Here is a 25,051-nt window from a genome sequence, read left to right on the forward strand (position 1 = left end):
GCGTAATTGCTGCTTAAGCTGAGTGGTGGTGGTTTGCAGCCCACAAAGATGAGGGTTAGAGTATAGGCTCTGTCTACAAATGCATTGTGAATCTATCTAAAAGGTGCACCTAATTCTACATCTCATCTGTTATCTGTTGCTGATCATTTTAACAGCAGATTGATCTGCTGCAAAAGCATAACTTTCCATTCCTACTTTCGTGGCCCTAAGCCTCAAAAACTAAAAAGAAGGTAGAGTGCTGTTGTGCTCAAGTCTAGCTTGAAGCCTTCCCATAGGCATCTGGTTGACCTCTGTGAGAACACGATGCAGGCCTAGATGGGTCAATGGCTTGATCGAGCAAGCTCATCTTCTTATCTCTCCAGTATACAGGGACTGGAGAACAGAAGATACGACTGCTGATAAATTGATATTTATAGGGCCTTTTGAAATCATTGCAGTAGATACTGCTTTCTATTCCCAGCTAGTGAGATAGTGGGATGTGGCCATCTGTATAGTCTTGCTCCCTCTCATTGTTTTCCACCAGCGACTTAGAACAACTTTATTCTTTTGAACTTCAGTTAATTGTTTCTCTCATGCCCTGTGGGCTTTTACTGTTTGCATTTGATTTGATTCCTAATTTGCATTTGATTTATGCTTGCATATCATTTGTGTTTGTTCTTGATTGTTGCTTTTAAACATTTAACTGCTGTTGAGTCTTTGTATTTGTATTTTATTGTTATTTTTTCCAATATTATTTTTAACTGCTGGATGCTACCTCAGGTGCCTTAAAGTGTAAATGAGATATTAAATATATTAATAAATGCTAGTAGAAGCAACACTACCAAACATAGTGATTATTTGCAGGATGTTTTATACACCATAAAACCACCTTTCACAAAAAGACTCAAAGGCCAAGAAAGAGTTGTCAGGCTTTCAGATTTTGCATTAGACAATAACTGGAAAAGAAAGAAAAAGAGGATAACAAGAGCTCCAGTGCTAAAACACACATATAGAGGAGTAAGCCTCACTAAACCCAGTGGGACTTACTTCTGAGGAAACATGCAGAGCGCTCTACTCTAAGTCAATAAAAATACATATATTGAATTGTGTTCTACTGTGGAGAAACTTTGCCGCATCTTGAAGAGGAAGCAGGGGCAACAGTAGAAACTTCTAGATCAGTTTCATCCACTTGATTGGAAGCACATGGATTTTTTCCACACAGGAGACACCTAACGAGACAATCGCGGAACTGGAAATGAACAGTACAAATTTACTTTTGGCTCATGCCACATTTGATTGATTATACGTCATTCATGTACACAAACACATAAATTTCTAAGCAATAAGTATTTATCATCTTTAAGTAAGTATGTATGTCAAAAGACTCATTTACTATTAAAATGATATTTAAGTTTAAATCCAGCACAGATTTAGGCATGCTTAAGACCATTGTATTCTATGGGCTTAGTGCTTCCTAGCTCTGTTGCGTTTTTTTATTTGTTATTAATATATGGGGACGTGGGTGGCGCTGTGGGTAAAACCTCAGCGCCTAGGGCTTGCCGATCGCATGGTCAGCGGTTCGAATCCCCGCGGTGGGGTGAGCTCCCGTCTTTCGGTCCCAGCTCCTGCCCACCTAGCAGTTCGAAAGCACGTCAAAGTGCAAGTAGATAATGTATGCGGCCTTTGTGGACCTAAAGGCAGCATTTGATTCTGTATCCAGGGGTAGGCTCTGGGCCAAATTGGCCAATATGGGTATTAACAGAAGGTTATTACTTCTGATGATTAAGCTTCATGAGAACAATACCCTCCAGATAAGACTCGCACAGGACGGCAGACTCTCTAGAGAAATCCCAGTCCAAAGAGGAGTTAGACAAGGATGTCTATTAGCCCCATTTTTATTTAACATCTATGTTAACTCCCTGGTCACATGTTGCCGTGAAATCGAAACCCATCCCCCCGTGTTCTCTAACGGCAGAAAAGTACCAGTTTTAATGTATGCGGATGACGCTGTTCTCTCTCAAACCAAAGTGGGTCTGAAACGTGCCTTAGGAAAGTTTAGTGACCAATGTAACACTGAGCTATTAACAATTAACTTTGCCAAAACCAAAATTGTACATTTTAACCGCTCCTTCAGGAAAGATAATTGGAGCGTAAAGGGAAACGCCATTGAACAGACTAAGACCTTCCAATACTTAGGCATTACTTTCTCTTATAATGCCAAATTGTCAACACACCTGACCACATCAGCTATATCAGCAGGAAGAAGTGCAAATGCCATCCTTAGATTATTCAGAAGGAAATCATTATAATAAGAATTCATTTAGCCACAAGGTGGCAGCATAGAAAATAATTCTGCACATACCGCAGGCAGCTTTAAGGCAATCCTGGGACAAACCCACCAGAGCATTATGCTATATTCTTTGTGCACAATAATGTTTTGTATTGCTCGATTTACTTCCTGACTAGTGAACAGACAGCAACGTGTGTTTGATCTGTTGTGCAACCTAAAAAGCAGGTCAAGCACATACAAAATTCTTGGTTGGAGAACATTTCCCTTTTTGCAATGTGTACCATCCCTGTGAGCCCGCTAGGAAAGCTGGCATGCCTGAATAGATATAAAAGCAATGTAAGCAATTTCATTTACTTGAGAAAGTCCAGACCTGCAGATAGATGATTTGTGGTATAGTATACTCTACATATCATGCGGGGCGGGGGTTAAGATCAGGGCAGCGGATTTTATTTTGCAGTGTAGTTCAGAAGAGCGAGCAGAGGGATTTGGAAGTAAAATTCACAGGGTGGTGGATTTTTTTTTTTAAAAAAAGACTCCCAATGGATGTTGAGCCTATACAATATTTATACTTTGATTTTCATGCTCCACAGATCATATTGAGTTTAAACTCACCTGCTTGTTCATAAAAATGTAGATGACTGGATTATAGAACGTGCTGCTTTTCGCCAGGTACATAGGAATGGTGGCTATAATAGGATTAATGTAGATTTGAGGATTACCCACAACTACCAGGGCAAAAGTTGCGTAAGGGAGCCAGCAAATCAAGAATGCCATCACCATGACTATCACCATCCGTGACACTTGAGCTTCCGCTTTCGTTGTTGAGCCTCGTTGAGCTACTCCAACTTTAGCAACCTAGTTAAAAATAGCACATTCAATACCTATCAAAAATAGGACATACATCAGTGTAATTACATTTCATTGCACATAAAAGAATAGGATGACAGTTCATGTGGAAGTGCTTAAGAATGTTTTATTCTGCATGCCAGCAGGAAGTTCAGGTCAGCCTTTACAGAGCAAGTTTATTTTGGGAAAGAGAGAACAGGAGGCTTTTGTAATAATCTGCTAATTTGCAAATATCCAGTCTGAACAGGTGTTGAGGGATGCAGAAGCAAGTGTATGGATACTGGCAATCTGACATGTAAAGGTGACAGTGGCATCCATGGTCTGAGCTGATATGATGTCTTAGAACAGGAATAGTTAATGTGGTCCCCTCCAGCCATTATAGACTACAACTCCCATCATTCTTGACCGTTGGCCAAGCTGGCAGGGACTGATAGGAGCTGAAGTCCATCAGCATCTAGAGGGTAGCACATTGGGTACCCTTGATTCAGTCTGTCTGCCTCCAAATGTTCGCAACTGCGTAGTCTTACGAGTTCACGTAAAAGACATTTGGCTGCAAAAGCTGGGAAAAGGAGCAGCTGTGAGTACAAGGTTGGGAGGCCAAAGATTGGAAAGCGCAGTGAAAATAAGTTACAGGAGGTAGGGAAGAAATGAGAAATCCAGAGTGACCAAAGTTCTCCCTTAAACATAGCATATGATGGAAAAAGGCACGCCAGAGGAAATGCAATTTGCCAAGATACAGTACAGGAATGCTACAGGGTCTGGGCCTGAACGCTCTATTGTGGCAGCGAGGAAAGCAGTAAAGGCACGGACCAAACTCCATTACCACATGGAAACTGGCCGTGTGATGGACAGATAAATTCCTTGTAGGCCTGTTTTTGTTTTTTCATCTGAGCAGACTTTAAAGAAGTGCTCCATATGTTATACACAGAAGGTTTGCTTGATAAATGTGAGGGGAAATATCTGTTTTGGCGTTTAGTTAAGAGGGTGAATTTAAAACAAATTGTAAACACTTTTCAAAGCCAGGAATGTGAGAAGCTGCCTTATACCAAGTCAGACCATTGTTCCATCTAGCTGAGGAGTGCCAACACGGACTGGCAGTGGCTCTCCAGGGTTTCAGGCAAGAACCTTTCCCCATCCGACTTGAAGCCACAGAAGACTGAACCTACAACCTTTTGAAAATTTGAACTAGCACTGAGAACACCTTCCAAATACAATGCAGTAATTTGTCTCATAGCCAGTTCCCCTGATAACCTGTGGTGTGGGTTTCTGTTCAGCAAATCTGTGCTTGCTTCAGTAGCAGACTGGCAGCCAGAGCAAATCCCACAAACAAGGTGTTGTAATATGTTGCCACTGGTTTGCCACCACAAGCAACCCAACTACCACATTATGCACCAGCTGCAAGGATAGCTCCACATAGAGCACATTGCACTAATACACATTTGAAGTTACCAATGCATGGACACTAGAGGACACCTGTGCTTCCAGTGACAGTGATGGATCTAGGAGCACCTAACATTATCTTATATTGCACACATTAATGTGTGTGCGCACGCAGCCCTTGTGAGTGGCAAAAGCAGCCCCAATGCTATGTGTGAATCTGAATCACAGATAAATCGTTAATGAAATTATGCTTTGGTATGGAAAATATGTAAGATATGAGCACCCATGCTTAGTGAAGTCTAAGCACACCAGTTTAACATTTGCCTAAATTCAGATTCCATGTGCTCCGATTCCTTGAATGATGACGGAAAGAGGAAAGAGAAGAATCTAAAACTTAGATTGGTTCCTGAAGGGGAAGGGGAAAATCTTGTGGAATTCCTTACAGAGAATTTTGCAGCCTTTTGGCATGAGGAATGGGCGGAAGATGAAGAATTTGAGATAACAACAGCCTTTCGGCTGGGCAGGAGGCAGGACAAGAAACCAAGGGATTGTTTAATTACACTGAGATCAAAAGAAGAAAGAGATAGAATATTGAACTTGCATTATCAAAAGGCACTGGTGATCCAAAACTGTCAGATACAGATTTTTAGGGACATCCCCAAATATATTTTAGAGGTGAGGACCTACTATAAGAACCTAGCAGACCTGCTGAAGAAAAATACCATACCATTCAGATGGGAGTTCCCACAAGGACTATCCTTTAACTTTAAAGGAAGAAAGATCAAAATAAAAACAATTCAGGACAAAGAACAATTTCTGGAGAGATACCTGGAGGATTTGCAGAAAGGAACTGCAGAGGAGAAAGAACCACCTGATATAGCAAATCTATCATTTGGACTTTTACCACCACCATCGGAGGAAGAACAGAAGCTTGGAGCAGTTGGAGGAACAGCTACCTAAACACAAAATGTCTCTGCAACTTCTTAGTTGGAACTGTAATGGCTTGAACCTTCCTCGAAAAAGACGACAAGTTTTTCACATCTTGAAGAGAGAACAATTAGATATAATATGTTTGCAAGAAACCCATATTGCCAGGATAAACAGGAAATTATTGACAAATAAGAGACTTGGTCAAGAATTTATTTCATCAGACAAAGTGAAGAAAAGAGGTGTGGTGATCTATGCAAAGGAAAAATTGGCCCCAAAATTGATATTTAAAGATGAACAAGGAAGATACCTGGCAATTGAAATACAAATTCAAGGAGAAAAAATCCTGATTGTTGGAGTATATGCCCCAAATGAGGGGAAGGCCGAATTCTTTAAGAAGTTGCATGAGACACTAGTTGATTTCATAGACTATAAAATCGTAATGATGGGGGATATGAATGGAGTTGTCTCAACAAACATGGATAAGGCACAGAGACAAGTGATCTCAAAAGAAGGGAGACTACCAAAGATCTTTTTTGAAATGACTGAAACTCTGGACTTGATTGATATTTGGAGAACAAGGAATCCTCTAGAGAGAGAGGGAACTTTCTTCTCTGAGGCAAAAATGACATGGACAAGAATAGACCAAATTTGGATTTCTAGTAGTCTGGCGTCAAGAACAAAAAAAGTAGAAATATGCCCAAAAACTTGCTCCGACCATAATGCGGTGAAGATGGAGATGAAACTAACAACAACTGGATCCTTTAGATGGAGAATGAATGACACCCTATTTAAGGATGAAGAGATCCATAAGAAGGCCCTTAAAACATTAAAAGATTATTTCGAGATTAACAGGAAAACAGATGTGGAGAAAAGAATAATTTGGGACGCAAGCAAAGCCGTGATGCGAGGTTTCCTAATTCAACAGAACTCTATAAAGAGGAAGCAACAAAATGAGAGGAAGGAAAAAATCCTAGAAAAAATAAAAGAAGGAGAGAAGAAATTGAGGTCCAAACCAAAGTCTCATGAGATTCTGAGAGAAATAAAGTTTTATCAGATGCAGTACATGGAGCTCATGAACCAACAAATAGAATGGAAGATAAAGCAAATGAGACAAAGAACCTTCGAATCAGCGGACAAGTGTGGGAAACTTCTGTCATGGCAATTGAAGAAAAGGCAGAAAATGAACACGGTAACCAGTTTAGAAATGGATGGGAAAATTATCCACAAACCTAATGAGATAAACAATTGCTTTCAAAGCTTTTTTAAGAAATTGTATGCACAAGGGCCAATTAATGAACAAGAAATAGAAGAATTCATCAGAAAATACGGCTTACCAAAAATTCCAGAACAAAGTAAAAGGACTCTAAATGAGGAAATAACAGAACAAGAAATAGAGGGTGCCATTCAAAATATGAAATTGGGAAAATCACCAGGACCAGATGGCCTGACGGCTAAATACTAGATGACCTAGTATTGACTTTGCAACAGCCAGACACTAGTACTAAAAGAGTATTAGAATTAATTGAAATATTTGGTCGAGTAGCAGGTTTTAAATTGAACAAACAAAAAACGAAAGTGTTGGAAAAAAACTTAACAATGGAAGAAAGAGAGAGTTTTCAGAATGAAACAGGCCTGGAAATAACAAAAAGGGTAAAATACCTGGGGTTAAACTTAACATCCAAGAATGTGAATTTATTTAAGGATAATTATGAAAAAACTTGGGCAGAGGTTAAGAAAGATCTGGAAATATGGTCAAGGTTGAAACTTTCCTTGTTAGGCCGAATTGCTACTATTAAGATGAATGTATTGCCTAGAATGCTGTTTTTATTTCAGACGTTACAGATTTTGGACAGGATGGATTGTTTCAAGTAGTGGCAGAAAGACATATCAAAATTTGTCTGGCAGGGCAAAAAGCCCAGAATTAAATTTAAGATTTTAACTGATGCAAAGGATAGAGGGGGGTTTGCCCTGCCGGACTTAAGACTTTACTATGAATCGGCAGCTTTCTGCTGGTTGAAACACTGGCTACTTCTTGAGAACACTGACATTTTGGACCTGGAAGGGTACGACAATAGTTTTGGTTGGCATGCATATTTATGGTATGACAAGGTAAAGGTGTACAAAAGTTTTAAAAACCATATTGTGAGGAAAGCATTGTATAACGTTTGGATTAGATATAAAGATCTGCTGGAAAGTAAAACCCCTAGGTGGGTGTCACCAATGGAAGCTAGGGAAGTAAAAAAGCTTAATATGGACTCTAAATGGCCAAAATATCATGAAATTTTAGAATATGATGGTGAAAGGGTGAAACTTCAGAGTTATGAGAAACTAAAGCCTAAGGTTCGAGATTGCTTGCATTATCATCAGATAAATGAGACATTTAAACAGGACAGAAAAATAGGATTTCAGAAAGAGAAGTCAAAATTAGAAACAGAACTGTTGGAACCTGTCAGGGAACTGACATCAGAGCGAGAAGCGGAGGCAGGGCTCCAGAGCGATGCCGGAGAGGGAACCAGTCTGGGGGAAGGAATTCAGTGTGACACCAATAGAGAGGAGCTGGAGGAATCGGTGTCAGGGCTCCAAGACCCTTCAACCGAAACCAGCGGAGAGAGCGCTGGCACGCCCTTGCCATCCCCTTACTTGCGCAGACGCGTTCCGCGCAGGGAACATAGGCGGAGACTTGGGGTCAAGCAGCTTTTATGCTGGAAGAGATTCAAGAAACGCCCACTGGCAGATTCTGCAAGTGACTAACAGGTCACGGAGGGCGAGCTCTAACCCTGAACATGTTTGAGCAAACCACCTAATCGAAGTGGAGGCAGTTTACGCACGAGTAACCACACAATACCATTACAGCAATCTGCCAGTCACTTGCTGTTACTCGTGAGTAAGCAGTGGAAACATGAGCCAGACAGGAGGCGCCGGGGCAGCGGAGGCAGCTGCGGGGGCGCAGGACCTGGTGAAGAGGAACCAGGAGCTGGAACGGCATGTAGCACTGCTGATGGCGCGGCTGGACGAGAGGCGCACCCAGGACGCGCAGGTGAGACCCACCCCAGTGGCAAAGAAGGTGCCCGGACTGGTACACAAGTTTGGGGGAAAACCCCAAGAATATAATGGATTCCGGACAGAAATAGAGTACGCACTGCAGCTGCAGCATGATGATTTTGCTGACGAGGCGGCGCAAGTGGCTTACATCGTGGGGCATCTTGAGGGCAGCGCGAGGGAATGGGTTAGACCCCTAATGGCCGCGCATAACCCCGCCATGAAGGACGTCCGGAAGTTTTTTCAGGCGATGGACGCTATGTATTCCAGCCAATTGGGGGAGAGTGTGACCCAACGGGAGCTGATGAGATGTAAGCAGGGGGACCTTTCCGTTAGAGACTATTGGTCCCGCTTTGCGATGCTAATACACAGGCTCGAATGGGATATGGACAGCCCGCCCATACGAATGCTGTTTGAGGAGGGGTTGTCCCCAGCCGTTAAAGATGAGCTCTCCCGCGCGCCCTGCCCGGAGACTATGGATCAGCTGACAAAATCTGCGCTGGCGATAGGCTCTCGCCAGGAAGCGCGCGCTTTGGAAAGGCGGGAAGGGAGAGGGGAGCGTTGTCCTGACTACCGCATTCCTGAGATGCCAAGGCAGCCTTCCAATGACGTGGTGCCAATGGAAATTGATGGGGCGCGCGCACGCGAGGTGCCGAGCGCCCAACAAATAGTCAAAAGGGAAGCAAAGGCTGGGAGAAACTCCAAGAAATGTTTCCTCTGCCAACGGCCAGGACACTTTGCCAGGGTCTGCCCACAAAGAAAGGCTTGGCAAGGGATGGTGGGGGCCGCTGGAAATGAGGGGGAGGGGGCAGAAGACAAGGTGCAGGAAAACGCTAGCGCTTGACTGCCCACAGGGGGGCGCAGCAGCCAAGCGAGCAACTAATTGAAGTGCCCCAACCGGACCCACCCAAGGTTTCTATAGCGATAGAGGTGACGCTAGAACTCCCAAATGGGCACCCAGTCAAGGTGAAGGCAATGTTGGACTCAGGGAGCTCCTGTAATTTTTTTAGTAAGGAGTTTGCGCTGGAGCACCAGATCCACTTGCTGCCACTGGATTTCCCACTCCAAGTCACCACGATAGATGGCAGAGAGTTGCTAGGGGGAGAGGTGACACATCAAACCCCGCCTATGAGAATGAGTGTGTCCAGGCACACAGAAACCATAGCCTTTCATGTGGCCACACTGGCGGGACCCCCAATAATACTGGGGATGAGCTGGCTAGTGCTACATGATCCAGTGGTGGCGTGGCACCAACGCACGGTCACCTTCGGGTCAGCCCACTGTTTGGAACACTGTCTAGGAGGGGAGAAGCCCAGGGTGAGGTTGGCCAGAGCAGCAGCAACCACGCTGGAGCAGAAAGGGAAGGTGCCGCCACAGTACGCAGACTTACAAGAGGTCTTCAGCGAGAGGGAAGCGGACAGGCTGCCGCCACATAGGCCCTTCGACTGCCAAATCAACCTTCTCCCTGGAGCACAGCTGCCGGTGGGTAAGCTGTATGCCATGTCCGACAGAGAGATGCAGGAGTTGCGAGACTTTATAGACAAGAACTTGAAAAGGGGGTTTATAAGAGAATCTAAGGCAGTGGGGGGCAGCCCTGTGTTTTTTGTGGATAAAAAACACACGGATCAGCTGAGGCTCATCGTGGACTTTCGAAGGTTAAACCTGGTATCAGAACCCGTGACCTTCCCAATGCCCAGAATTGATGATATTCTGACCAGGGTAAGGAAGGGTAAGATTTTTACCAAGCTGGACCTTAGGGGGGCCTACAATCTGATTCGAATGAGAGAGGGGGACGAATGGAAAACCACCATGTTCACCCCCCTGGGGGCCTTTGAATATTTGGTTATGCCATTTGGATTACAGTCAGGCTCTGCCTGTTTTCAAAGCTTCATGCACCATGTGCTGGGTCCCCTGCTGTACAAGAACTGCGTAGCATTTCTGGACGACGTACTGATCTATTCGGACAATGAAAAACAGCATGTCCAGGACGTCAGGGAAGTGCTGAAAAGGCTACGAGAGCACCAACTGTGGGTCAAGCTGGAAAAGTGCCAGTTTCACGCCAAGGAAGTGGAATTTCTGGGATACAGGTTGTCAGACAGAGGTCTAGCCATGGACCCCGGCAAGGTGCAAGCAGTGCTCGAATGGAAGGCTCCCAAAACCCGGAAGGATGTGCAGAGGTTCCTAGGGTTCAGCAACTTCTACCGGAAGTTCATCAAGAACTTCGCCCACTTAACCGCACCCATCACGGATTGTCTCAGTAGCAAAAAGAAGTTCGTCTGGACGGAAGGGGCCCAACGTGCCTTCGAGGGGCTAAAGCAGGCGTTCGCCTCGGAGGAACAGCTCCTGCATGTGGATCTGCAGAAACCGATGAGGCTAGAGACCGACGCGTCGGACAGAGCGATAGGAGCGGTGTTGCTCCAGCCGGGACCGGCCCAAGACACATGGAGGCCGTGCGCCTTCTACTCAAGGAAGCTGAACGAATCGGAACAGAACTACACGGTGTACGATCGTGAACTGTTAGCTATTTATGCCGCGTTTCGCCAGTGGAGACATCTCCTGATAGGGGCTCAGCACAAGATCCAGGTTTGCACTGACCACAAGAACTTGGAATACTGGAGGACAGCGCGAGTGCTCAACCAGCGACAGATTCGGTGGGCACAGGAGTTCTCCAAGTTCTTCTTTGAGATCAAGTACGTGCCAGGGCAAGAGAACGTGAGAGCAGACGCGCTTTCACGGAAACCAGAGTACACGGAAGGAGGAAGACCACCGGACGCTCGACATGTGTTCCCTGAGGAACGATGGGTTTGTGGGGGGGCGTTGGTTGGGAAACGAGAACTAACCGAGTTGATTCGCCAGGATGAATTTGCCCAAACCAGAATCAGGGAACTAAGGGAAAATGGGAGAGACCGGGGGGACTTCGAGGTAAGGGAAGGGTTATTGTATTACAAGGGAGCAATGTATGTGCCCGGGGGGGCCTTACGGGAAAGGGTGCTCCGACAACTTCACGACAACCCCACAGCGGGACACTTTGGGCAACACAAGACCATGTTACTGGTCACTAGGGAGTTTTGGTGGCCGAAGGTGAGGGAAGATGTACGAGAGTATGTACGAGGGTGTGACCGCTGCCAAAGAGCCAAGGGGGAGCGGGCAGCCCCGGCAGGGTTACTAGAACCCTTGCCCACGCCGGGGAGACCCTGGGAGGTGGTATCAATAGATTTCATGACAGATTTGCCCAAATCCAGAGGTAAGACAGCAGTCATGGTAGTAGTAGATCTGCTAACCAAGATGTGCCATTTTATATCATGCTCTCATGCAGTGACAGCCGAGGAAACCGCACAACTGTTTGTTACTCACATCTTCAGGTTGCATGGAGCTCCTTCAAGGGTTATCTCTGATCGAGGGAAACAATTTACCTCGAGGTTCTGGAGGAAGCTTATGAGCTTATTGCAGGTGGAGGTGGGATTCTCGACGGCGAGGCACCCGGAAACTAACGGGCAGGCAGAGAGGGCGAACAGCATATTGCAGCAATATCTCCGCTGTTACGTCAACGAGAGGCAGAACGACTGGGTAGATAAGCTAGCACTGGCCGAGTTTGCGTATAACAATGCGGAGCATGTGTCCACGGGGATGAGCCCATTCTTGGCTAATTATGGGTGTCACCCCAGGGCCTTTCCCGGGAGGGGGGAGGAAGAGTGGAGCGTGCCCGCCGCAGAGCAGTTCGTGGAAGAAATGGAAGCACTGCACCAGCAGCTTAAGATGAATCTGGAAAGGGCCAAGGAAGAGTACAAGAGGCAAGCGGATAAACGTCGCCGGGAAGGGGAGACCATTAGGGTGGGGGACCGGGTGTGGTTATCCACTCAAGGATTGCCCTTCAAGGGTGGGTGTAAGAAACTCCGGCCGAAGTGGCTGGGGCCTTTCGAGGTGATACACCAAGTCAACCCGGTGGCATTCAGGCTCAAGTTGCCAGACAACATGAAAATCCACCCGGTATTTCATAGGTCACTGCTCTCGCCATACCGAGGGGAGCGGAGAGTCTGGGAGGTAGGAGGAGAAGGGCTCAGACACCCACCACTGGAAGAGAAGGAACACCACCAGCAGATAATGGAGATCCTGGATTCGCGGTGGCGGGGGCGGCAGGTGGAATATCTAGTAGCGTGGGAGGGGGAGCCCGAGTCAGAAAACACGTGGGTTCCGGAAGGGGAAATAGATGGTGGGTATCTAGTGGAAGAGTTCCACAACAGGTATCCGAGGAAGCCCAAACCTCTGGGGAGATTCTGGGAGGAGCAATTTGCCACCACCGATGATGAGGAGGAGGATTTTGTGGGTTTTCCAGAGTCGCCAGAGGAAGGAGGGGAGTCGTCAGGAGAGGAGGAATCAGATTGGGAAGCCCCTCCCGTCAGAAACCGGGGCGGGTGGGAAGCGGGGTTTGAGTCCTCGGACGATGACGACAGCTCCTTTCGAGGGTTCCCTGCATCGTCGGCTGAAGGTGGGGACAAGGTCACGTCACCGGGTCAGGCCGGGGGTGGAGGGGGTCCTGGGGGGGAGGTGGATGTCAGGGAACTGACATCAGAGCGAGAAGCGGAGGCAGGGCTCCAGAGCGATGCCGGAGAGGGAACCAGTCTGGGGGAAGGAATTCAGTGTGACACCAATAGAGAGGAGCTGGAGGAATCGGTGTCAGGGCTCCAAGACCCTTCAACCGAAACCAGCGGAGAGAGCGCTGGCACGCCCTTGCCATCCCCTTACTTGCGCAGACGCGTTCCGCGCAGGGAACATAGGCGGAGACTTGGGGTCAAGCAGCTTTTATGCTGGAAGAGATTCAAGAAACGCCCACTGGCAGATTCTGCAAGTGACTAACAGGTCACGGAGGGCGAGCTCTAACCCTGAACATGTTTGAGCAAACCACCTAATCGAAGTGGAGGCAGTTTACGCACGAGTAACCACACAATACCATTACAGAACCCAATACTAAGAATTTATCAAAAATGTATAACTTGCTGTTGAAATGGAATACACAGGATGAAACGGTGAAATCAGCTATGATTAAATGGGCACAAGATATCGGTCATGATATTATGTTTGCTGACTGGGAACAGTTATGGACCACCGGTATCAAATTTACTGCATGTAATGCTTTAAAAGAAAATATTATGAAAATGATCTATCGGTGGTACATGACCCCAGTCAAGCTTGCAAAAATTTATCATCTGCCTAACAATAAGTGTTGGAAATGTAATGAGACTGAAGGCACTTTTTACCACCTTTGGTGGACCTGCCCAAAGATTAAAGCTTTCTGGGAAATGATCTATAATGAAATTAAGAAGGTCCTTAGGTGGACTTTTCCTAAGAAACCAGAGGCTTTTCTCTTGGGCATGGTTGGCCAATTGGTGTTAAAGAAGGATAGGATTTTCTTTATGTATGCCACCACAGCAGCAAGAATTCTACTGGCAAAGTATTGGAAGACGCAAGAACTACCTACTCTGGAAGAATGGCAAACAAAGGTGATTGACTTTATGGGACTGGCCGAGATGACGGGCAGAATCCGTGACCAGGGGAAAGAGACAGTGGAAGAGGACTGGAAGAAATTTAAAATATATCTCAAGAACAATTGTAAAATTGACGAATGTTAAGATGTCAGGGGGTAAGAGGTAAAGAAATTGCAGCAGTAATCAAAAAAAACTAAAGGAACTTTTATGAAAGGGAATTAAGATAATGGACCTAAGGATTGCTAAAGAATCACTAAACAAGAATGCAGGGATGGGGAGGTATGGGGAAGTCAAAAGAAAGAAGGGCATGAAACGATCAGTTGGAAATTATGTTGTTTTGTGGTACTTTTGTTATCTGTTTGAAAAACGAATAAAAATTATTATAAAAAAAAAAAAATGAATGATGACGGTATGCAACATAAAGTATCCGATATTGACCCAGTTGTTGTTGTTTTTTAATGTAGCTCAAGCCCTTGGGCCAGATTGTCTTTTGAATGAGTCAGTACATTTTAATTCTGGAATTTTTTTTAATGGTGCTAAAACACTTTTAAGGTCAGCAAATTAAGCAAAACATAATACGAAATGCAGCACTACCTGGCGCAGAGTCCATAGTAGATATCCATAGGAAACCAAGATGGCAGTGAACGGAATTGTAAAGCAGAATAGAAAGTAGCAGACAATATAGGAAACATTAATAGGGTCACTGTTGTACCAGTCCGGAGCACAGGAGGTCATGACACCTTCCATCTGGTATCCTCCCCAACCAAAAAGAGGGGGAGTGTTCCAAACGAGAGACCAGACCCAGGACGCAGCAACTCCAATCATGGCTTTCCTGGTGGTAAAAGTAAGTGTTCCCATAGGCTTGCCGATCACAATCGCACGGTCTATAGCTATCACTGCTATGGTGCATAAAGCCACAATGCCTGCAATTGAAGTGAAAATATGTTATTCATTCCTTTTAATATTAAGAATATTACACAAACTGTATCACAACTGGTACTTTTGAATTTCTGAAGAGCCTCGATGCATTCAAATCCTTACCTTTCTAGGGAGCCAGCGTGAGGAATTTGCAACATTCTGCTGTAGCTTTGAACTACATCCTTCACAAGAAATCTTCCTTCCATTGACAACATTACTTTCAACTAGTATCTCCTGGATCAGGGATGGGGAACCTGTGTGGCCCTCCAAGTGCTGTTGCACCACAGCTCCAATCATCCCCTGACCATTGGCCATTGACTTGTGCTAGTGGGAGTTTGGGGTCAAGCAACATTTGGAAGGTCACAGGTTCCACACTCCAATAGCATCACCTGATTCTTCTACTTCTTATTTATTAAAATTGTCCATTGCTTTATCTTGCCCAAGGCAACCCAAATCAATTTGCAAGCAAGCAAACAAAAGCCACATAGGTATATTAAAACCAGGGAGGAAATACATTGAAAATATCTCCCCACCTCTGTCACTTCTAAAAGGCCATGGAAAAGGGACAAAGGCCTGGTTATAGAGGGATGTTTTTGGCTGCCATCTAAAGATGTATAATAATGGCACCAGGCAAGCCACCCTGGGAAGAGCATTCCACACAAAGCATTCCACACCCATTCCACATTCCTCTTGTGGAGGGGGCACATGAAGAAGGGCCTCAGATGATGATTGTAGGCTCCGGGTTGGTCCTTGACGTATTGCACTCCTGAGCTATTTAAGGCTTTATCATTCTAAACTAGCACTTTGAATCGGGCCGGGAAACTAGTTGGCAGATAGTGCAATTGGGCCAGGATCGGTGCTACAACCTGGCCACTGAATTCTGCTGTCTTTAAAGGCAGTCCCACGCATAGCATGTTGAAGTAATCTAACTTAGGGGTTACCAGAACTCAGAAACAGACTAAGTGCTAATATATGCAACATTCAGGAAATTTAGCTTGGTCACATTTAATTTTAAATGGAGTTGCCCCACTTCCAAAGTTAAGTAGATTAGTTAAAAGAGAGAGCCAGGGAAGTTAGATTTCTTCAGCAAGCTTGGTAGTTATTTAAAAATCATTAATATAGACACAGAGATAAAATGTATATAGCAAATTTAGAAAGGTACCAATAATTCCAATAAGATACAAGTATGCTTAACAAGCAGAGTCCAGAAAGCTATAAAAGGCAAAAAGGGCATCTGTAAAAGAGAAAGTTTTGCCAAAATGAGAAGAACTAAAAGTAGTACAAACTCTGGCAAAACAAATATAAATTGCCATATAAAAATGTATGGTACCACCCCACTGGAATACTGCATACAGTTTTAACACTCTACCTGAAGAAGGAAGTTCTAGAGCAAGAAAAGGAGCAGAAAACTCTCAGCGCTGCAAGGTTAAAGCATTTGGAGCTCTTTTAGTGTAGAGAAGAGGTAGGCTAAGTTTGAACATGAAGGAAGTTTATAAAATTCTACATAGTGTGGAAGAAGTGGTAGAGTAAAACTTTTATCCCTCACCCATAAGAGTAGAACTTGGGATCACCTGCTTTAATAGCTTGCCACTTCATTCAGAACAACAACATAACCATCATCATCATTCATACAACACACAACAGAATATTTGAAGAGAGCCACTGGTTAGATCACTGTGCATGGGACTTTGCCTTTGCTTTTGTACAGTTTGATTTCATACCATGGGGTGGGGGTGAGATACAGGTTACCCAACATCATTTTGATTTTAGAAGACCAGCTCCACATCTGTCAAACTTGGCCTGTGTGGAGTGGGAGAGATAAGGATCTGGTCTGCTGGATGGACCCAGTTCCCCACCCCTGCTTTTAAAGCAGACTCATATATAATATCAGCTTCATTCACTAAATGAGTGCGTGCATGCCCCCTTCACCCTGACTTTTCCATCTTGAGCAGAAAGGTCTAAGGGGGCTTTTAAGCTCATTCAGGAAGCAGGCCCTAGCTATGAAGAACCTGCACATTGGGATATGGTGGTCACTTCTAGACAACCTGTTTATTGAGCATCAATTTGTAAGTGGAACCTGGTGTAAGAAAGAAGACAGGGAGGTGGGGCCCGATTGAGGGCAGACTGAGGTTTTTGGGATAGTGATCCATTCACCCTAAATAATGAGCCTCCACTGCTGAAATAACACAGCAAGTTGTGGTTGAACAAAATATGGTACTCCTCCTCCTAGAGGAAGAGATGGGAGACTGCACATTTTCCTCACACTGTTAAAGATGGCTCATCTGTGGGCCAGTAAATGCTGGTTCCTGGGGTAGGGAGTGGAGAAACATCAGAGCAGAGCTGTTGCCTTCATGTTTGGCTATTGACCTTCCTGGGAAAATCTGGCTAGCTAGAGTGAAACAGGCTACATGCACTTTAGGATTGTTCCTATCAAGATGCCGGCTTTGAGAAAACTATCCTCAGAGATTTGTAATTGTGCTGCATTCAGTGTTTTTATTTGCCCGCTTTTATTGTATTGATAAATACTGGCTTCACTCCTTAGTCAGATATAAAGCTTTGTATTCCAAGCAACTAACTGCAGCTAGTAAAGTGTAATTTCTTATTGATACTTCATCTCAGTTCAACTGTCATCTCTTAATGCACCAGGAAGAAAAGTGTTGAAAACAGTGCAAGTTTCATTCACCAGTAAATGCTATAAAAAATTAGAGTTCTCTAAGGACAGCCCATATGAAGTTGAGCTCCTAGGCTGAACAATTGGATGCAAGTAAAAGAACTGATGAGATTATAAAATGTCTTGTTAAGCCATCCCATGAATACTGAGCCACGTTTTAATTACTGCATCATAAAAATAGACAGTGTGGCAAGCTTAGAAATGGCAATGAAGATTGATTTTTTAAAGAAAGGATGCCGGGTGCATATAAAAAGGAAATGTGCATTGTGGGGGATAGATGAGAAAAAAAGTAGTTTTGTTGTAATGTACATAAAATGCTGTATGGATTTAAAAGTGAGCTGGGTCCCTCTAAATAGGCAGTTTGCAGGCATCCTATATGCCTGTTTTATATTGAAACCCCATTCACTCATTCTCTCCCCACTCCCACCCCTTAAATATCATTGCAGCAGAGGGGGAGAAGGAATGACCCTATTAGTCTCTCTCCCCCCCCCTCAGGTTTTCTGCAACCTCCCCCATCCCAGTGTTTGGGACTGAATGTCTGCAGCAGGGTTTAAGCTGGTTGTCTGCCTGAGCAACAATGGATTTCCTAGCTATGAGGCATTTGGAAGAGTTCTTTGGCTTGGGCTCGTGACTTGGGCTCCCTGCTCCAATTCCTTTGCACAATCCTGGCTCCCTATTCCTGTGCTCTGACAGCTGCATACAGCTCAGCCCTGACAGTGTCGGAATCTGGGAGAACGCCAGCCATGTAAAGTTGCATAGCCTAAACCAGGCTTCCTCAACCACGGCCCTCCAGATGTTTTTTTTTTTATAAGATATTTATTAAAGTTTTCAAAAATGATACAAAAAGAAAAGAAACAACAAAGATACAAAAATACAAAAATGTAAAAATACAGAAATAAAAACAATTTAAAAACACGTATAATTTCCGTTCACTTATTTTCTTTTAACTTATTTTCCCGACCTCCTCACACCTCCCTTTCTTATATTCCAATTCAGATTATTTGTTCAGCAAATCCTCACCATTAATTCTTTTACTTATTTCAAAACCTTATTTTCCATATCTCTTAGCATTACAGCTGGAATCCATTTAATTTCTTTCCAACATCATTCTAACATTCATTAATTTTACAATATTTCTGCAAATAGTCTTTAAACTTCTTCCAATCTTCTTCCGTAGATGTTTTTGGCCTAAAACTCCCATGATCCCTAGCTAGCAGGACCAGTGGTCAGGGATGATGGGAATTGTAGTCTCAAAACATCTGAAGGACCGAGGTTGAGGAAGCCTGGCCTAAACACAAATTTACTTCAGTGTAAAGTAGGCCACTGTGACTGGCCCTAAGTCACCCAATGAACTTGTCCACTCCAAGCTCAATGCTACACAACACTACACTGGTATAAACCGGGCACAAAGACAGATGGTATAGTCAAGAATAATACACTTGGCCTAATCCATGTAGGGCTTTCTGTCAAACCAGCACCTAGAAATAAACTCAAAATAAATATATGATGAAAAGCACTTTGACTTTTAATAGTTGTCAAGAACAGCCCTACAGAGAATGTGTTGTATAGAAATCCAATGTGGTGCAGTGGTTAGAGTGTTGGACTAGAACCTGGGAGACCAAGGTTCATACCCCTACTCAGCCATGAAGCTCACTGGGTGACTTTGGACCAGTCACTGCCTCTCAGTCTAATCTACCCATTGTGAGGATTAATTGGGGATGGGGGAAACAATGTACGCCACTTTGAGCACCTTGGGAGAAACGGTGGGATATACATAAATGCAATAAATGAAATGGGGGGGGGGGGAGTTGTCTAGGATTGACATTGCAGAAGTGCAAATGATGCCCACTAGGGTCAGTTGCACATTTCTATTTGCAGAGACAACCTTGTATTATTAATCTTTTTTTATGTGGTGGAGGGGGGTGATTTTAGAAAGCTTCACAGGGATCAATATACCCCTAATGTAAATGACGGCTTAGTACAAGAGAGGAAAGGACAACATATTCGATTTTAATATAATATGAGGACAGTATATAAGGGCCTTTTGTGGAACATTATATAAATAAGTAGTTTGGCTTCTAAGGTTCTCGCCTCCTCTTGAGGCATCTAATCATAAGCCTGCATTTTTATCAAGCTTATATTTTGATCAGGGCCTGTATCTTAAAATGAGCTTAAAGATTTTCAAATGTTCATGCCAGGCAGAAGAGCAGCTGCCTAAGAACCTTGGCAAAATGTTTTTCCTCCTAAACAAGGGGGCCCCCTGATTTATAGCAGAAAACAATTCTCAAAGTCGTAAAAAGGGAATTACAGGCTGACAGCCAAGGTTACACTGACCCTACATATTACAGAAGATAAAAAAAGCAGAGATAAACATAATTAAGAGTGGGTAAATAGTAAAATAAAACCATGTGCCTCCCATTAAACTTGAGCCATATTTTCCTAAGGTTCAAAGGTCAAGAGCAATGAAAAAGCATCTAGCTGGCAGAAAGGAAGAGAGTATTTTGGGAAGTCTTTTTCTAAAGTTGTTTCTTTCTTAAACTGAGATCCTTTTAAGATTTCTTTTCCTTTTAAAAGGTTATTTATGTTATGTATTAAATATATTGGCTTAAATGTAATTATGCAAAGGAATTAGAAGCTAAGAAATGTTAAATCCTTATGCTAGATTCTTATTTCATATAGTTGGAAGAGATCACAGGGGCCATCAGCCACCAGCCCAGCCCCCCTTGCTAAGCAGGAAACATCATTTAGAGCACACATATTGTTGTCAAGCTTTTGTTTAGAGACCTCCAAAGGAAGGAGATCTTTCAATGATGATCCTTGACATCTGTTTAAGATAAAAATTTAAGATTAAACCATTTGTTTTGGAGGGCAAGGAGGGCAAGAGGTGAGCTGGTAATTAAGGTTCCTTGTTGAGACACATGTAAGATATATTACTACTTATTTGTCATTTATAGATAGAAGAATATATAGCTTTTTGTTTCCCAAAAAAGGGCATGAGGAAATGGGTGTATCTTTTGTGATTGGTTCTAGCAAACAGCCAATAGGAATTTCAACCAGGCTGATTGGACAGAGGCAGCCACAGGAGGAGCAAGGGGGCTGGATTAAGGAAATATAAGTGCTGGCCAGAATGGCAAGAGGCCAGGCCAGAGCTTGGTAACCATATACCACTGTGCCTCATATTTATTTGTCTGACAAATAAATTATTATTTTAATTTCTCTATTGCTGCGTTGAATATTTCATTCCAGCTAAGCGTTAACCACAAGCAGGGTGCTACACTCTCCCATTCTGTAGGTGTGTGTAATAGTGGTTTGGAAGTGAGGGTTGTTCAGTTTGCATTCTCGGGCAAAAGAGAAACTTGGTATGTACCAACCAGGGCATTTTGGGTACACCAAGAGCTATTAACAAATGTAGCAGCATTACTGAACTATATGGGACGAAACTATTCTTGATGTTATAATATTATGCCATTTATGGTGGACAGCTGAAGCTTCAATTGCTGCTTAGCTTTTTAAAATAGCAATACAAAAGGGCCTGGGAACAGCATGGGACCTCATGGGTGGCTTGGGAAGGCAGTTGAAGTGGCTTGGACTTTACGTGGGCAATCCTGTGAAGCCCCTAACTTCATTCTTGGATGGTGCCCCATTCTTCCATTCCACTAGAGTTCCTTCCTGTTATATTTCTCCTGCCTTGCCCTCTTTCCACCCCCCCTCTAGTTTTGTCCTTGTTTTTAAAAGTAGCCCTCCCCCTTCGTTTCAAAGTAGTTTCTGAACAATTGGAAGGGGAAATGTTTTATTTAATTGATTTTTAATAAATAAGTAAATCTGGTTGTATGGCTTGGCGGGAAAGAGCAAACTGATAGATTTCTGCGCTCTCTCTCTCTCTCTCTCTCTCTCTGTGTGTGTGTGTGTGTGTGTGTGTGTGTGTGTAGAGGAAATGACTTTCCTTCTCTGGCTTTCTTGAATAGTAGCTATATTAGTTTTACATGTGTTACATGTGCTTTAACTGGAAAAAAACAACCAAACCATGCCACCAGAAAACTTGGAGGAGCTTACACCTGAAAAGACCTGCATAGGATTGGGAATTCTAATATGAGAGAGCCATGGTAAAAACCGGAGAATGGTGATCTCTATAGGTTAATCCAGGACACGTTTGTCTCTCGCTGCGTTCATCAAAGATCCTGGCTCCACCTACCGTGGGAATGTGACCCTTAACAGAAAAAGATTGCCAGCCTTTGCACTTTGTAACCCAGGCAGATGGGTGGCATATAAATAAATTATTATTCTTATTATTAGCCATCATTTGAATGCCTGGCCCTCTGGGGGTTTGCTGGTACACAGTGCATCCATGAAAGAAGGTTAAGAAAGAACAAGGAGTTAGATTCCTTGGTGGGCCCTCATTCTGAAGCCCTAGCCAGTGTGGTGTAGTGGTTAAGAGTGGTAGACTCGTAATCTGGGGAACCGGGTTCGTGTCTCCGCTCCTCCACATGCAGCTGCTGGGTGACCTTGGGCCAGTCACACTTCTTTGAAGTCTCTCAGCCCCACTCACCTCACAGAGTGTTTGTTGTGGGGGAGGAAGGGAAAGGAGAATGTTAGCCGCTTTGAGACTCCTTCGGGTAGTGATAAAGCGGGATATCAAATCCAAAACTCTAGCGCTTGGGAATCATGCCGCTGTTTTCACAGGGAGTTTACAAGGCTAACTTCATTTCATAATCTTCACTGAAGAAACAGGCTCTTTAGAAATGCTTTGTTAGAACAACTCCCTCCCCATGTTTGGGTCACTGCACTTCCATCCAAGAGAGTGACACCTCATGCTTTCACATGTCAGGAGCTTTAAAAAAAAAAAAACATTTTGAGCATCACTATAAAAACCCATTTCTTTTCTGAAACACACTGAAGCTGCTATTTTTGATTTGCTTGCCTGGAGCCAAATTTCTGTCACAACTGTTCTCAAGAAATGCTTCTCTATTGTGAAAAAACTCTTTTATATGTTGACAAACCCTTGATTTTTTATTTATTTTTTAGCAATAGCCCTTGGTATTGCAACAACTAACAGTATATGTGCTTTCTAGGTTGGCAATTATTTCAGCTGAGTTCTTTAGCAAAGGGCATAGAATTTTTGATAGTGTAGTAGATGACATTTCATCTCAGGAAAATGTTTTTAGAAGGAATGCAGCATTTTAAAAACATGCCAGTATCTTGATTAGTAAAGATTTAACATAAAAATGTGAACATGTATGCTTGAACATGTATGTTTCCTGAGCATATTCTGTTGTCTTGTCAATTAAATCTAAGTTAGATTATGAATGTTTCATTGCTTTGTTTTGCCATTGTTAAGTCCATGTAGTATGAGCCAGGAAGTCCCTGGATCAAATCTTAGCAATGGACTCACTCAGGGGTCTCTATTATTATCCTCAGCAAAAACCCCCATCCCATGTAATGTGAGGATAATAACAGAGGCGTAGCGGGTGGCGCTGTGGGTTAAATCACAGAGCCTAGGACTTGCCAATCAGAAGGTCGGTGGTTCGAATCCCTGCGACGGGGTGAGCTCCCGTTGCTCAGTCAGTCCCTGCTCCTGCCAACCTAGCAGTTCGAAAGCATGTCCAAGTGCAAGTAGATAAATAAGTACCGCTCCGGCGGGAAGGTAAACGGCGTTTCCGTGCGCTCCTCTGGTTCACCAGAAGCGGCTTAGTCATGCTGGCCACATGACCTGGAAGCCGTACGCCGGCTCCCTCGGCCAATAAAGCGAGATGAGCGCCACAACCCCAGAGTTGGTCACGACTGGACCTAATGGTCAGGGGTCCCTTTACCTTTACCTAGCAAGGTCAGGTGGTACCTGGTGCGGAATTTTTTTTGTCAATCTCTCCCCCATCGACGGCTCGGGGTAGTCTTGGGAGTTGCAGGCGGGTGACTGACCCGGGGGTGACATTCAGCGTGTTGCCCGCACGCAACTCCCAAGCCTCCCCCGAGCTGTCAAAATGAAGGCAAAGTGGCGCAGCTCCCCCCTTCCCCTGACGGCTCGGGGTAGGCTTGGGAGTCGCGGGTGGGAGGCGCACCAAATGTCACCCCCCCTCAGGTATGACACCCAGGGCGGTCCTCCTCCTCCTGCCCTCCCTTCCTACGCCTCTGGATAATAATATGTGACATGTTATAATTTTTAAAAATAAAACTTTATGAGTGTTTATTCCTTAACTAATTCATCATATATCATCTTTATCTTCAGCACATTTAAAATGTACTGAAAGACAGTATGCGAAGGGCTTTGAGCTTTTAGGGGAAACGCTGCCTAATTTCTAAGTGTTGTTATTTTTAAAAGATGGAGGGAAGACAGGGCTTGATTAAAGGAGAAGTGAGGACAGAGAAGGAAACAAACCTACAGGCAAAGCAATCCTGAAGTAGAGGTGGCTTGAAGAGGTGCACTTGCCATCATATCCACAGCCCTACAGCTGCTGCTGGACATAGTGAAAGCTAAGGAGCAACAATCCTCCCCTTTTCTGCAGCACTAGCGGTAGGTTGTTAATACTCCCAAGACTATTCCATAATAAATGGTTTGTAAAATAATTGCCATACATATGGTACATACTGTAAAGACAAAAGCTATTTCTATTTGATAGGTGGTGCACCCAGAGAAGCAATGGAGGCTTATTTAACTTCCTACAGTTAAATACCAACCGATTGAATGGCAAACAGAGGCAATATTTTGGGGCAGAGGTTCAGGGCACCCCCACAGGAGAATCAGCAGGAGGGCTCCCAAATGCAGCACATTTTGAAGTGACATTACCACCAAAGACTATTTAAAATTACCTAACTGCATTACTGATAGCAAAGTCAGAAACAAAGGTCCAGTTTGCTCCGTTTCCACCCCCTGATTTTGCACCTATGCAAAGCTAAGAGAGATGTAATTTTATTTTTAAGACATAACTCTACCTGCTAAAAAGATTGTGATAAAAAATGCATGATATTAAAACACACACATATTAAAACTGTAAGCATATTTGCTGCAATAGGGAGAAAAATAAATAAGAGACCAGCATTGTTGAAATGCTAGCACAGCTAGGAGTCTTACAGAAATCTGTTGCTCTTCCTACCATGCAAAGACAATTTAGTTGCTTGTGCTAACTTTAAACATTTTAGCATCTGGCTCCTTTCTAACTTATGATACAACAAATCAGTTTTAGACAAGTACTCACCAAAAAATGCCATAGAAAAGCCTTCGGTGACACAGCCAACTCTACCCAGGTTGTAATACCCAACAGCATTTGTTTCTACATTCAGAGTTCCTCCCAACAAGGCTGCTCCAAGGTCTGCTATGGCTAAATTGACCAGGGAATAGTTAATTGGCTGACGAAGCTGTCTGTACTTAATAGTTACTGCAATAACGGTTGTATTTAGAATTACTGATAAAGTGCAAGATATTGCCATGATAATTGCAATTATAGTGTAACCAATACGAGGCATCAAGACCACTCTTCCTGTGCTGACATTCACTGACAAGGGATTGGTGTCCAGAGAATCCAT

The 25,051-nt window shown here is 43.9% G+C and overlaps 1 protein-coding gene across 1 annotated transcript; it reads right to left on the reverse strand.

Annotated features, from left to right (window-relative positions):
• Positions 1-951: 951 nt before the first annotated feature.
• LOC307209701 (parapinopsin-like) lies at positions 952-25,051 on the reverse strand (the record flags this gene model as incomplete). Its single annotated transcript, XM_079965081.1, has 4 exons — positions 952-1,228; positions 2,882-3,124; positions 14,542-14,870; positions 24,724-25,051. The coding sequence occupies 4 exons, from the start codon at positions 25,049-25,051 to the stop codon at positions 1,091-1,093; spliced, it is 1,038 nt and encodes a 345-aa protein (XP_079821207.1). The 3' UTR covers positions 952-1,090.

This window comes from Podarcis cretensis (genome assembly GCF_951804945.1).
Source record: "Podarcis cretensis genome assembly, chromosome: 2".
Taxonomy (NCBI): domain Eukaryota; kingdom Metazoa; phylum Chordata; class Lepidosauria; order Squamata; family Lacertidae; genus Podarcis; species Podarcis cretensis.